The sequence below is a fragment of the Equus przewalskii genome, chromosome 17, assembly GCF_037783145.1.
Source record: "Equus przewalskii isolate Varuska chromosome 17, EquPr2, whole genome shotgun sequence".
Classification (NCBI taxonomy): domain Eukaryota; kingdom Metazoa; phylum Chordata; class Mammalia; order Perissodactyla; family Equidae; genus Equus; species Equus przewalskii.
This window is the reverse complement of record NC_091847.1, coordinates 14,357,239-14,369,842: the sequence shown is the minus strand read 5'-3', so window position 1 is coordinate 14,369,842 and position 12,604 is coordinate 14,357,239. Positions and strand designations below refer to the sequence as shown.

The window sequence follows — 12,604 nt, the reverse complement described above, 5'->3', positions numbered from 1 at the left end:
GCCAATCTTCCTCTTTTTTTTTTCATTTTTTGCTTGAGGAAGATTCTCCCTGAGCTGACATACATCACCAATCGTCCTCTATTTTGTATGTGGGTCACCACCACAGCATGGCCACCAACAAGTGATGTAGGCCCATACCCGGGAACCGAACCTGGGTCACCAAAGCAGAGTGTGCTGAACTTAACCACTAGGCCATGGGGCTGGCCCAGTGTATTTCTTATTCTATTTTCATGGGGCTTAAAATAATTTAATGAATCTAGTGGATATTCAGCTTGTTTGACGATGAGAGGATGGAAATATGATTGAATGCAAATATGAATGAATGGTGACATGAATATGGTTTTATGTCAGGTTTCAGTATTCAATTAATGTTCTTATTCTTTTTACTCTGGTAGTATTTTCATCTCTGTTCACATTGCTGACAGTCCATGAAAGCTTGATTTCCTTGCTTCATTCTTTCCTTCCTTTGCATCTGCTTTTCCTGGCATTAAAAGGGTAACTCAGAGAATTATCCATGAATTTGGATAAAATCCAATGCACTGTGTAGAAAATATGTGTGTACTATGGAGATTTCAAGGACAGATGTTTGTGGGTAACTGAACCCACAGCTCTACAGTTGGTTTCAAATAACACTCGTTTATTCTAGAGGAACTTCTACATTCTCACATCGCCCACTGGTGGTCACCAGATGGAGAAAGGCTTGCCTTCCTGATGATAAATGACTCGTTGGTGCCTAACATGGTTATCCCTCGGTTTACTGGAGCATTGTATCCCAAAGGAAAGCAGTATCCATACCCTAAGGTAAGTAATGTGGGAGTGCTACTTTGTTCCCTCTCTCTGTGCACCAGTGACTTGATTGATAGTATTGTGAACAAGTTGTCTTTGGAGAAAAAAAGAAGCTCACCTTCCTTGTCGGCAGACTCATCATTTTAGAGCTTGCAGTGGTCTTTACACGGTGCTTGGGTAGGAAGAGATAAAGGTGATTCAGAGGTGTGGCAACTTTCGCTTTTGCCGTATTTTTTTCCATTTGATGCTCTCATTTTGTTTATGCCCACTTTCCCAGTTGAAAAGAGGGGAAGAAGAGATGAGGGGCATCATTGATACCAGGTCAAGGGTTTCCCTAAGTCATGGTCTATGAGTTAATAGGTGCTATAAAGGAGCAAAAAGTGCCATGGTCAAATAAGTTGGAAGTTCTTAGTTAAAAAAATCTAACTTCCTTTAGGTGATTTTTTAGAGCACTTAATATACTATATGTTAATGTGTTTTATAAATCTCTTATAAAAATAAAGTAAGCATAAAGAATCTACAGTAAGGAATAGATTTAGCGTAAAGAATCTCAATAAAGAATAGACTAATAAAGAACCACCAATATAGAATATACTAAGCCTAAAAAATTTATTGGTATTAGTATTAACATCAATATTATTTTGGCAAAGCATACTCTGGAACATTATACTATACATATTTTATAAAATGCTGGAGAATAACCTCAGCCAGGCATACCTAGAATACATAGAATTATTTTATTGAGTGAAGCAAATATGGAAATCCTGCCCAGACAGCAAAACTATCTTCAAATGCTGGGTGAGCCCTCTGGGAGCAGGTTGCAAAAACATCTGCAGTGTACTGGTTTTTCTATTGTATGCCATTTTTAATTGCTTAAGGTCTCTTTTTTAAAATTTATTTTCCCCATGTTTACATAGCAAAGAAAAAGGCTCGTGTTGAGTGAGGCCCCCTGCGCGTTAGTCTTGTAAAGATATCTTATAGAAAACTTCTTCAATTCCACTTTGTGCATTTAGCTCCTAATTATGTAAGAGATGGCTGCTGATTTCATTTAAAAGCTGCTTTGAAGCCTTTCCTTCAGTGAGTTGCACTATGTGTTTACCAAGCATGCTAGGTTTTATACCCTTCAATTTGTGCCTTATGTTAACTGGGCAAAGAACTGGACAAATTGAGAGGAATTTGATTCTGTGACTTTGAAATATTATTTCCAAGGTCTTCTCTGGACATAGATTAGAAGGCATATAAATACTCAGTGCTCTTCAGGAAGAAATGGCAATTTGACCTAGCAACAAAATAATCATATTCATCAAGAGATTTTTATTGTGCTCCAAGAAAGTACTTATGACTTTTCCAATTATAGATTTAGCCATATTTTATGGATGATAGTTTGTGACTGTGCAGCATACCTGAACCTAGTTTTTTCAGAGGAAAAACTGAAAAGACTTCTCAAATATATTAATTATCATTATTTGACTTATTTATTATAATGTCAGTTCTCTTGACAATTTAAATACAAAATGAAGAACTAGTGGCATATTGTGGAAGACACATGTCAATAGGCAAGGAATTCAAGCCCAAATGTTCAGCCGGTGCACTGCACAAAGGTAATAAATCAGCCCAAGGGAAGGGACAACACTTTGTAACTCATTTCCCAAGAGGAGTGGGAGTTTTAGGATCCCCACATAAAAGCCACCCATAATAGCTGCATCTTCAAGTTGCCTTCTCAGTTATGGACCCTTGGTGCTTGAACTTGGGCACCTCTAGCCCTCATAATTTTAACAAGACTGACTCAAACAAATGGACAAATAGAAGCATCTGAGAAAATTTAAAAATGTCAGCAGTAATTGAGAAGAAACTGGGTTGACAAACCTAGACACTTGGTTATTGTTTAATGTTATTAATTAATTAATATTTCTCAATAGTAAAGCTAGGTATAAAATAATAATAGTATTTGTTTATTAATTGTATAAATTATGTTTGTTAATAATATGCTTTACGTTTTCCGAGAGACTTCTCACTTCTTTTCTTTCCGGTTCGGTCCTCTCCACAATTGCCTTTATTTTCCAATGGACAAACTGAGCTTCTAAAAGGCTAAGAAGTTCTTTTATAAAAGTCACAGTTATTTTAAGAAGAGAGAAATAACTCAAATTTATTGATTCTGTCCCTTTCTGTAAAACTACCAGAGGTTAACTTGTAACTCAGAAGACGAAGCTAGAATGAAAATCTCTCTTCGTCAAGTTGATAAATACGTGTGAACTCGGTTTGCTCCATTTACTGAGAATGACTTAGCCATGTATGAGTAGTGTACTTGGACAGCCTCGCAGCTGCCATTTATGTAGATACATGTGTGTATATATATATATATGTGTGTGTGTGTGTGTGTGTGTATATATGTAATACCTGATGTATGTAATACATAATGAAAGTGCTTAGTGTGTGTTAATGACTACTATTGAGGAGTATTAAAAATTTAAAAAGGACAGATATTCCAGTGGTCAAAGCTGAGAGAAAGAATCTCAAGTCCTCAGGTGGTTTTCAGTAGGAATACCTTCCCAGTGCTTAACACAACAGGACTCAAAAAAACTAGGTGTACAGAGCCAGCTCAGTGGTGCAGCAGTTAAGTCTGCACATTCTGCTTTGGCGGCCCAGGGTTCGCCAGTTTGGATCCCGGATGCGGACCTACACGTGGCTTATCAAGCCAAGCTGTGGCAGGTGTCCCATACATAAAGTAGAGGAAGATGGGCATGGATATTAGCTCAGGACCAGTCTTCCTCAGCAAAAAGAGGAGGATTGGTGGCAGATGTTAGCTCAGGGGCTAATCTTCCTCAAAAAAAAAAAAGAAAGAAAGAAACTAGCTCTGGGTTTTGGTCCTTGTTCCTAGAATAAATTTCAGTATCATTTTGGATAGATTACTTTATTTTCAAAGTCTCATTATTTTCTACTCTGTTTTTTTAAAAAAATGTTTGTTCTACTAACAAATGGATTATTTTGATTTGTTCTTACTTATGCAATAAACTTTTGAAAAGTAGTACTTTAGACATGGAAGTAATGCATAGAGTTCACACTAAATTGTGCTTCAAATTAAACTAGATTAAAATGAGTGCAGCAAATACCCAATGTGGTCATATTTACTAATGAAAGACTTACAACAAATATATTTGTATTTTACTTAATTCAGCGTGATTCAGAACTCACAAAATGCCCTATCATTAGCAATTCAGCACAAAAGAGATACACAGTTCCAACTCACTAACCTCAGGTTAATCTTCTTAATTAAAACGTTATCTCACTTAATGACAATTTAGTTGCCAGTAAAATAAGGTTAATTATTATTGGAGGCTTGTGTTTCAGAATCATAGAGGAAAGAGTTTGTGGAATTGCAGTCTTTGTGGCAAAAGTGTCTGAAAAGGCAAATAGATGAACTCGTCTAATTTGCAAACTACTGAAATGATTCAAATATTACAAGGAACAAATGAATTTGCAAAATGCACCTAATGTCAAACCTCCATGGAAAGATAAAAATCTAATTGAGATGATAGAAGGCTGGACAGCTGAATTTTGGAAACGTCCTGATGTTGGTTTTTTGTCTAAAATTGACCACATGTGTGCGAAACTTTTAATTTATTTCCTTATAGAAGCTAATTCGGATGTCAGTGGCCTTGTACACAGATAAACTTACAGTGCAAAGGATGTGAAAAAAGTCACTTTTATAGATCATCTTTTTCTTCACATAAAACTATGGGATATTTTTATCTACAAAAAGGAAGCCTACTTTGGCTCAAAATTTCTGACTGGTGACATCCTCTCAGAGAAGTGTTGTTTCATTTTTGGTGATGAAAGAAAATAATACTTGAGGATCCTTAGCATCCTGTCTATGGTTTATATCCAGTAAATAATGGTTAAAATTTTTTGAACCGAGGTTTCTCTGAGTCACAGATTAAGCTAAACCAGGTCTCAAAATGTGGTCCTTTTACCAGCGGTGTCAGCCTCATCTGGGAAATTATTAGAAACACAAATTCTCATGTCCCACAAAGATGTTAGGAAAGCTGAAGGTGGGCCTCAGCAATCAGTAGAAAAAAAGCCCTCCAGGCCTGCTGGGGGATTCTGGTGCTGGCTGATAACCTCTGAGCTGTTAACCTTTGATAACCACTGAGCATACTATAAATATATATATATATATATATATATATATATATATATATATATATATAAGAGTTTTATCAAAATTTGGATACTATTGATAGTTACCTGGGAATCTTGTTAAAACACGGATTCTTAGGCACACACCCAGAGTGATTCTGAAGCTGATATTAGGTCTGAGTGGGGCCCATGAATTTATGTTTCTGAGGTTCCAAATGATGCCGCTCCTCAAAGAACAATGCTTTGAACGGCAGTACTAATTAGTACGTCCCAGCTCTAAAGTGTAACATACCTGATCAAGCTAGAGAAATGGTTAGACCAAAAAAATATGGATAAAGCCAATATTTTCAGGGTGGAACAAGGCAATTAAATTAAAACGAGTGCTGTGAAAGGCAGCGCCTATGTGCAGTAGAAGGCTAAATTGCCCGAGACAAATGTGCTCAGGCACTTGAGGGTTGTAGAGCAATGAAAAGCTTTACAAAATCTGACACCAGAGCCCTTTCTGTGAGGCAAGCCCATAGCTTATCTTCCAGGAAGCCTTACTCTGTGAACCACTTTCACAATCTCTCTTAATAGCCATTGCATTTCCGTAGTGAAAACCTGTCTGACTCCTTTCTTTGGCTCAAAATTTCTAACTATGGATGATGTACTTCCACAGATGTGCTAGTCATTTTTTTATTGGCTTTATTTTTTAAAGCAGTTTAAGGTTCACAGAAAAACAGAATAAAGTACAGAGATTTCCCCCATGCCCCTTACCCCCACACGTGCATAGCCTCCCCCATCATCAACATCTTCTACCAGAATCGTACGTTTGTTACAATTGATAAACGTACATTGACATGTCATAATCATCCGAAGTCCATAGTTTGCACTATAGTTCATGCTTGATGTACATTATATGGTTTTGGGAAAATGTATAATGACGTGTATCCATCATTATAGTACATTTAGAGTATTTTTCACAGTCTTAAAAATCCTCTGTGCTCTGCCCATTCATCCCTCTACCCTCCTCTCTGTGCTAGTCATTTTTAATAACTTAACAAAATAGTTCATGAGGAGCTGTTACTGACTATTGATGGAGTTTATGATGTTGCTTCTGGTTCTGATTTAACTCTGGCTTTTATGGATGCCAATTCCTTAAACATGAATCTTTTTCATTTTTAAATCAGTTTTATCATTCTCTAGATTTTTTTCAGGTCTTTTAATTCAACTCACTTTTAATTTCCTTGTCCTTCTTTGTATATCTTGTATAGTCTTCTCTTATGGCATCAGCCACACCACAATGATATCAGTGTATTATTTAGAAACACACAGGGCTGCAAGGAGTCCACTGGTTCTGTAAATCACTTATCACATAAACATTCATTCTCTCCTTCATTCATTCATTCAAACTGCTTGAGATGTGTTGTGAAAGCTTCCGTTTCTGTCCACTAAGCAGTCACCATATATTTAGAAAAACTTTGGAGTTCATTGTCTAGGAATGAACTGAGGCAAAGCTACAGCAGGTAAGAGCATCCTGGGTTTAAACACTGGCTCCCTCAATTATTGGACATTTCACCTTGCACAGTTTGCTTAGCTTCTCCATTTTCATCTGAAAAATTGTTACAATTATATCTTAGGGCTGTAGTAGAAACATTTAATAATATAGTTCATGTAATGCCTTTAACGCATTCTATGAGCCATATGCATATTAACTGCTATACAGGCTAGTTATTATTTCATAAATTTTGATTTGCTAAATTCAAATTACATGTTCGTACCACAATCTTTCTACTCTTCATGCCAGAAACAGGGAGGGCGGTCCACTTCACAGCCACCTCTCAAGGGCCACCTATACCCTATCTAGTATTCATCAAGTTCGAAAGAAAACCTGGGATGATTAACGCAATAGAAGTAGATTAGGTATTGTGAAATTTTAAGCATGTGGCACCTGAATTGGGTAGATCTTTTTTTCTTATTTCTTCTTCTTTTTTTATAATTAGCCGAGCTTTATTTCCATTGCATTTTACATCCTCTAATGCCAGTAGCTGCTTGATCTGCTAGTAGTTTTGTAAAGCCAGTCCTGACAGTGTCATTCTAGGAAAAGAACACTGCAGCACTGCCTAATGAATAAAGTCATCATGATTTCCTATCACCTTTAATTGTCTGACTAAAATGCTTGAGAAGCAGCAATCTACAAAAACAATTGAAAGCAATCAAGTTGTTGAATTTAGAGTCATTTTTGCTTCAGAGAAATTAAACTTTTTTCCCCATTCTAACACAAAATTGTAAAAGAATCAACACGCATTTTCTTCTTTTCTCAATAGATTCTAATGCTTAATGTCATTGCATTACAACTTTCATTTTCTCAAAGGCAGGTCAAGTGAACCCAACAATCAAATTATATGTTGTAAACCTATATGGACCGACTCATACTTTGGAACTCATGCCACCTGACAGCTTTAAATCAAGGTATGCAATTACAATTTCACTTTTACGGGAAATAAATATTTTAACTCCAATTATCATTTTGTTGCAATTTAGAGAGAGATGTGATCAGCTCAACAAATCCACTTGAAAATAAAGCTGAGGTCACCTATGTTAGTGAAGAAATGAACTCCTCCTTGGCGTCTTGTTGTTCCTAGGAACCATTTAAAGTTTCAAGGTGATCCACAGCACCACAAAATGACTAAATATACCGATAGTGAGCATTGGACCTTTGGCAGGAGACATGACAGAAAGACTGAGGCAAAGAATAATTATCCATTGGATTTCCCGCCTGAAAATAGTCATTCTATTTTTTTAAATGATTCTCTTTGAAAGAGTACAATCTTCCTAAAATTTGTGTAATTTTTCTAACGTTCCCCACACAGCTTGCCAATGATTCCCTAGTTTACTTCTCCAGGCAGGGAAATTTAATTAGATTTTGTTTCAAACTGTCCTACATACAGAAGACTTTTTATCTAAAAAATTTGAGTGGGGAGAAAAGGAACACGTTTTGTATGTCAGAAACATAATTTTAATATTGGCAAAATCTCCAGTAGTAAACAACTAATCCAAAAGTCATGTGGATTTTAAAATCCAGAGTGGTCTCAAACTTCAAGGGTGATTCTTTCAAATATCGCATCCCTTTGAAAATTTACAACAGTCCTCGAGATGGGATAGGTGGCAAATTTAAGAAAATAGTTTCACGCTATATTGAATGATACGGGGCTAAGCTCAAGTTTGTTTTGACGACGTCAACAATCAACACAAGGTGACTGATACAAACAGAAATGCTACTCATATGTTGTTTCATTGATAAATTTGAGAAATTTTCATCACAATGGGAGATTTTCACAGACAGTGCAGCCTGCAGTTTGTGGAACTTTTTCCTTCTTGAGAAGGTAATAAAAATATATGGAATGCTTACACTGGAAGAGTCCATAGTGACTACCTATTGTAAACTGTTCTTTTTATTGATGGGAAAGATAAGGCCCAGAGAGAAGAAAAATGATTGAGATCGAACCTCGGCATTAGTTGGCAGCAGAGATAGAAAATGAGGTAGAGCCAGTTTCAGGTTACAGAACATTTCATCATGTTGTGCTGGAAGACCCTAAGGTCTATCAGAACTGACATAGGTAATGCAGTATCTGAACTCGGTCTACCAGCCATGAAAGATTTAGTCACAAATAAAGCAATTATGGACACTATTGATACTTTATGTCATTGTTAATTCTTATCTTTTTCTCTGATTTGTTTCATGCTCAGAATTCACAGGAAAGGGCACTAGTCTAGAATGTTTGAGTCATATCTCTACCACCACTTCATCGTGTGACCTTGGACAAGTCATTTTACCTCTCGCTGGTCCTGAATACCCTAATCCTCAAATAGCACTTTCTAATTTTTATCAGTTATTTTTTTTAATTTTTGAAATGGAGGTCAATTTTACAATATCTGGGTTTCTTTCTAATAGAAGGTCGTGATTCCTGCCCTTAATTTTGTTACCAAAATGGATTTCTAATGAGTTCACTAGACAGTAGAGTGTCATCAAAAACAAAAATTTCTAAAGACAGAATCAATTGTCATTTATTGTAGTCTTAATAGAGTATATATCTCTTTAATATTTGAAGTACATATGGTCAAATTAGTCACTCATTGGAAAAAGATATTACATACCCTTGAAGGTTGGAAGTTCAGTACACAAAATAATATAACGGGTTCCACTGAGAGTGAGGGAGAATCCTATAAAGAAAAAGCCCCTAAATGTAATTTGGATGTCTTGGTTTAGCAATGAACTTAGTCCGCAATTTGAGGAGAGTCATATAATACTTCACCTGCACAATGTACATGACGGTTTTGCTTCTCCTGCCTCATGGTCTTATGTAAGTGCCAACTGTAGTATGTGAAATGCACCAAAGTGTCTGACTTACTCTTTTTATTGGAAAACTCAAGATCAAAATTTGCTTCAAAACGAGTTTTTTAAAATATTCCCAATGCTTCAGTTTTACAGAAATATATTTCCTTCCTCATCTGTTCCTGGTGAAAGCTTTAGTTTGGTTCACAGAAAAGGAGGATAATTAGTGAACTTTACATCATGCGCATTTAGCCACTCTGAGCACAGGTATTACTTGCATGGATCCAGGAACATACAAACACGAAAAACATAGAGATAGCCATGACGTGAATCAAAGAATGATGCATTCATATAGCTGCACATCAGATGAAAGTTAAACTCTTTTTTTCCCTTGCTTTTCTTTTAGGGTCATTCATATCTCTGATATTTAATACTTAGTACTTTACCCGTATGGAAATTTGCTGTAAAACTGTTGTGCCCTCCATAGGTAGAGAGATGCTTAAGATCTAAAACAGCATATCATATTTCATAATTTATTGGTCAGGGTCCTGGAAATTAAAGAGATGAGACACTCAAAGGGGTAATTGAAATGCAATTATGTAAGGGGCTATTAACACAGGTGTGGGCAGGATTAAGAGTACACTCACAAGGGATGGGAAAGCAACATAGAATTTACAACAGCAGAAAGCTATTACAGACCCAGGACTGAAGGAGCAAGAGGCAAGCTCACTTGCAAAACCTGAAGAGGCATGTAGCTGCAGAGCAGAATGGGCTAGGACAACCTGTCCATTGGTAGAGCAATTCAGTCTTCCAAACCATGCCCTAGTAAGGAGAGGGTCCTGGGAATAAATACCTTGAACTCCTCTCAAGCTCTGAGTTCCTGCAGAGGCCTCCCTTAGGCAAGGCAGCCTTATTGTAGAGTCTAGCCTCCGGAAACTGATGGGAAGCAAGTTGGAGAATGGAGCTGGCAAATAGAGAATATTCAACACAAATAATTTAAGGGTAATATTTTCCTTAAGAATTGTATCGTCGTTATTACTTTAGGGATGTGCTGAAGATGTCCACAAAAACACGTGATAATTTTTCTGAAGCCATGTGAGACGTGGTCTGAATCTGTTTCTGGTTCTGATTTTGTCTCTAGTCTTTCTCTGTATGTATGTGTCTTTCAATCTTCTCTCTCTCTCTCTCTACACACACACACACACACATACACACATCTATGGTTTATCTAAGAAATATTTGTACTTCTCTTGAAAACGTGTCATAGTTTTCTCACGTGCATTGTAGATCATGTAACTACAGTCACGCATCGCTTAACGACTGGGATACTTTCTGAGAAATGCATCACAATGTGATTTCATCAATGTGTCATCACAGAGTGCACTTACTCAAACCTAGAAGATATAGCCTACTATACACCTAGGCTATATGGTACTAATCTTATGGGATCACCATTGTATATGAGATTCTTCATTGACTGAAACATTGTTATGGGGTGTATGACTGCATAGGGTGAAAGATTAGTAAGATAAATATAGAAAAATATTCTCTTATGACTTGAGCTACCTTATAAACTGTAGTCCCCTAACCTCATCACAGAGAACAAGATTTGTTCTGAATTTGAAGGTGTTAGTCATTTGTTTTAGTCTGGTGATTGTTTATTTGGTTGGTTGAGTTATTTATTTATAACAACTAGTGTTCATAATTATAATAGATAAAGATCCCCAAGCTAGAACTTCCATTCAACCAGATACTTATACTCTAGTCAAAGACTATAAAATAAATTTCAATTTATTTATATGCTTTTAAAATGGAATTAAAAGAATAACTTGGAGAAAGTCATGATTTCTTTTCCTAATTCCTTCTTCCACATACCCTTCATTTAAAAAATAAATATTCGTGATTCAGCTAAAGATCCTTCATTAAACAAATTCAAGTTATGAATGCAACTTTGATTTGCTACTCATCTTTATTTTAATTATGGTCTATGTTGATTCTTCAGAAGGTAGCATGGTAGGGACCAAGATAGTGGCCCTTGTTGAATCTCCCCAGACCTGGTGGGAGTTAGATGATTCATCTCATTTTAAGAAATATTTTGCAAACTGTTATACTACGAGCTTAAGGCATTGTAAGCATTTACTACCTTTATTGGAAAACTTAGGTATGAATTTCAAAATACATAGTTAAGTTCTAGAGGAAAGATTTTTTATAATAATGAACTATGTAGATTTTTCCATAGCTAAGTATTTGTCAAATTGTTTTGAGGAAGAGATTATCCTTTGTGCTCATACGTCTCCAGGCTGAAGAATAAAGGTAGTGGTTTGTCTTTGATTTCTCCTTACTCTTTGACATTGTTATATTTATCTGAAATCTTTCTTTAGTCAGCCACCCTTTGTGATCCATTGTTCTCAGCCAGTATCATTGATACGACGTTGTCATATTGCCCTGTCATTCTGGATTTCACACTGCTGTGCTTTGTCTTCCTGTTTCATTGAAATCTGTCTAGTCTACATCTCTTATTCTGCCAAGAAAAATTTGTGCCTTCTAATAAAATCTAATTAACCAATTTACCTATGTTCATAGGAACATCTTAAATGACCCTCCTTACAAGTAATGCTTGGTTATTAACAGAGGTCTTTGGAGAACACCAGCTATGAGTTGGTCAGGGATGCCATCACAATACTCTTATGGACAGATATCTGGAAAAGAATGAGCTCAGAGTAACTATACATGTACAAAAATTGTTGTGAACAAAGAGTAGTGATTGGACAGGGAGCCAATGAAAACACAAGTGTAACTGCTAACATACCTATCTGCTGGTGATGCTGAGGCCTCCGTTCCACATACCCTTGTGAACAATTAGATCTCTTGTGCCAGACCACCCAGCTAATAGAAAGTCTTTCTTGAGTGCAATCCTCCTAACCTGCTTGTCTCTGTCTCTGTGGCTCAAGAGGACCAGATCCTCGAGGACTTCCTGGGTAATCCAGAGCCATGGAGACTAGGAACAAGCAGGAAAGCCAGTTATAAGGAAGGGACACTTTCGCTGGCCACTGGTCGTGAGACACCAGATCTAATGTGTTCATGAGATGGAGATCCAGGAGGACAGCCGCATCTGCAGCAGGCAGGCCAAGGAGTGTCACATTTCCAGGTAAGGGCACTTCCTACTCCCTCGTTCAGAGGAAGCCTGAATATTTAGGCGCAAACTGCATAAATGTGATTCATAAGGAGGTGTGCACCTAGGATCCTGGGACTAAGAAAGAAAGAATACAGAATGTGATTTAGTTAGTAAATGTACCTTTCCACCTTTCTTATGTGTCAAGCTGTACTTTAACTTTCAGTTTGGATATTTCCAACACTTCATCATGG

At 36.7% G+C, this 12,604-nt stretch overlaps 1 protein-coding gene across 4 annotated transcripts in view; it reads left to right on the top strand.

The window, feature by feature from the left end:
• Nucleotides 1-12,604, top strand: part of DPP10 (dipeptidyl peptidase like 10) — a 1,232,656-nt gene that overhangs the window by 1,128,260 nt on the left and 91,792 nt on the right. For all 4 annotated transcript variants that reach the window (XM_070581203.1, XM_070581202.1, XM_070581204.1 and 1 more), the window contains 2 exons: nt 647-801; nt 7,277-7,374. In XM_070581203.1, coding sequence (XP_070437304.1) covers nt 647-801; nt 7,277-7,374 — 253 coding nt within the window. The remainder of the gene's footprint in view (nt 1-646; nt 802-7,276; nt 7,375-12,604) is intronic.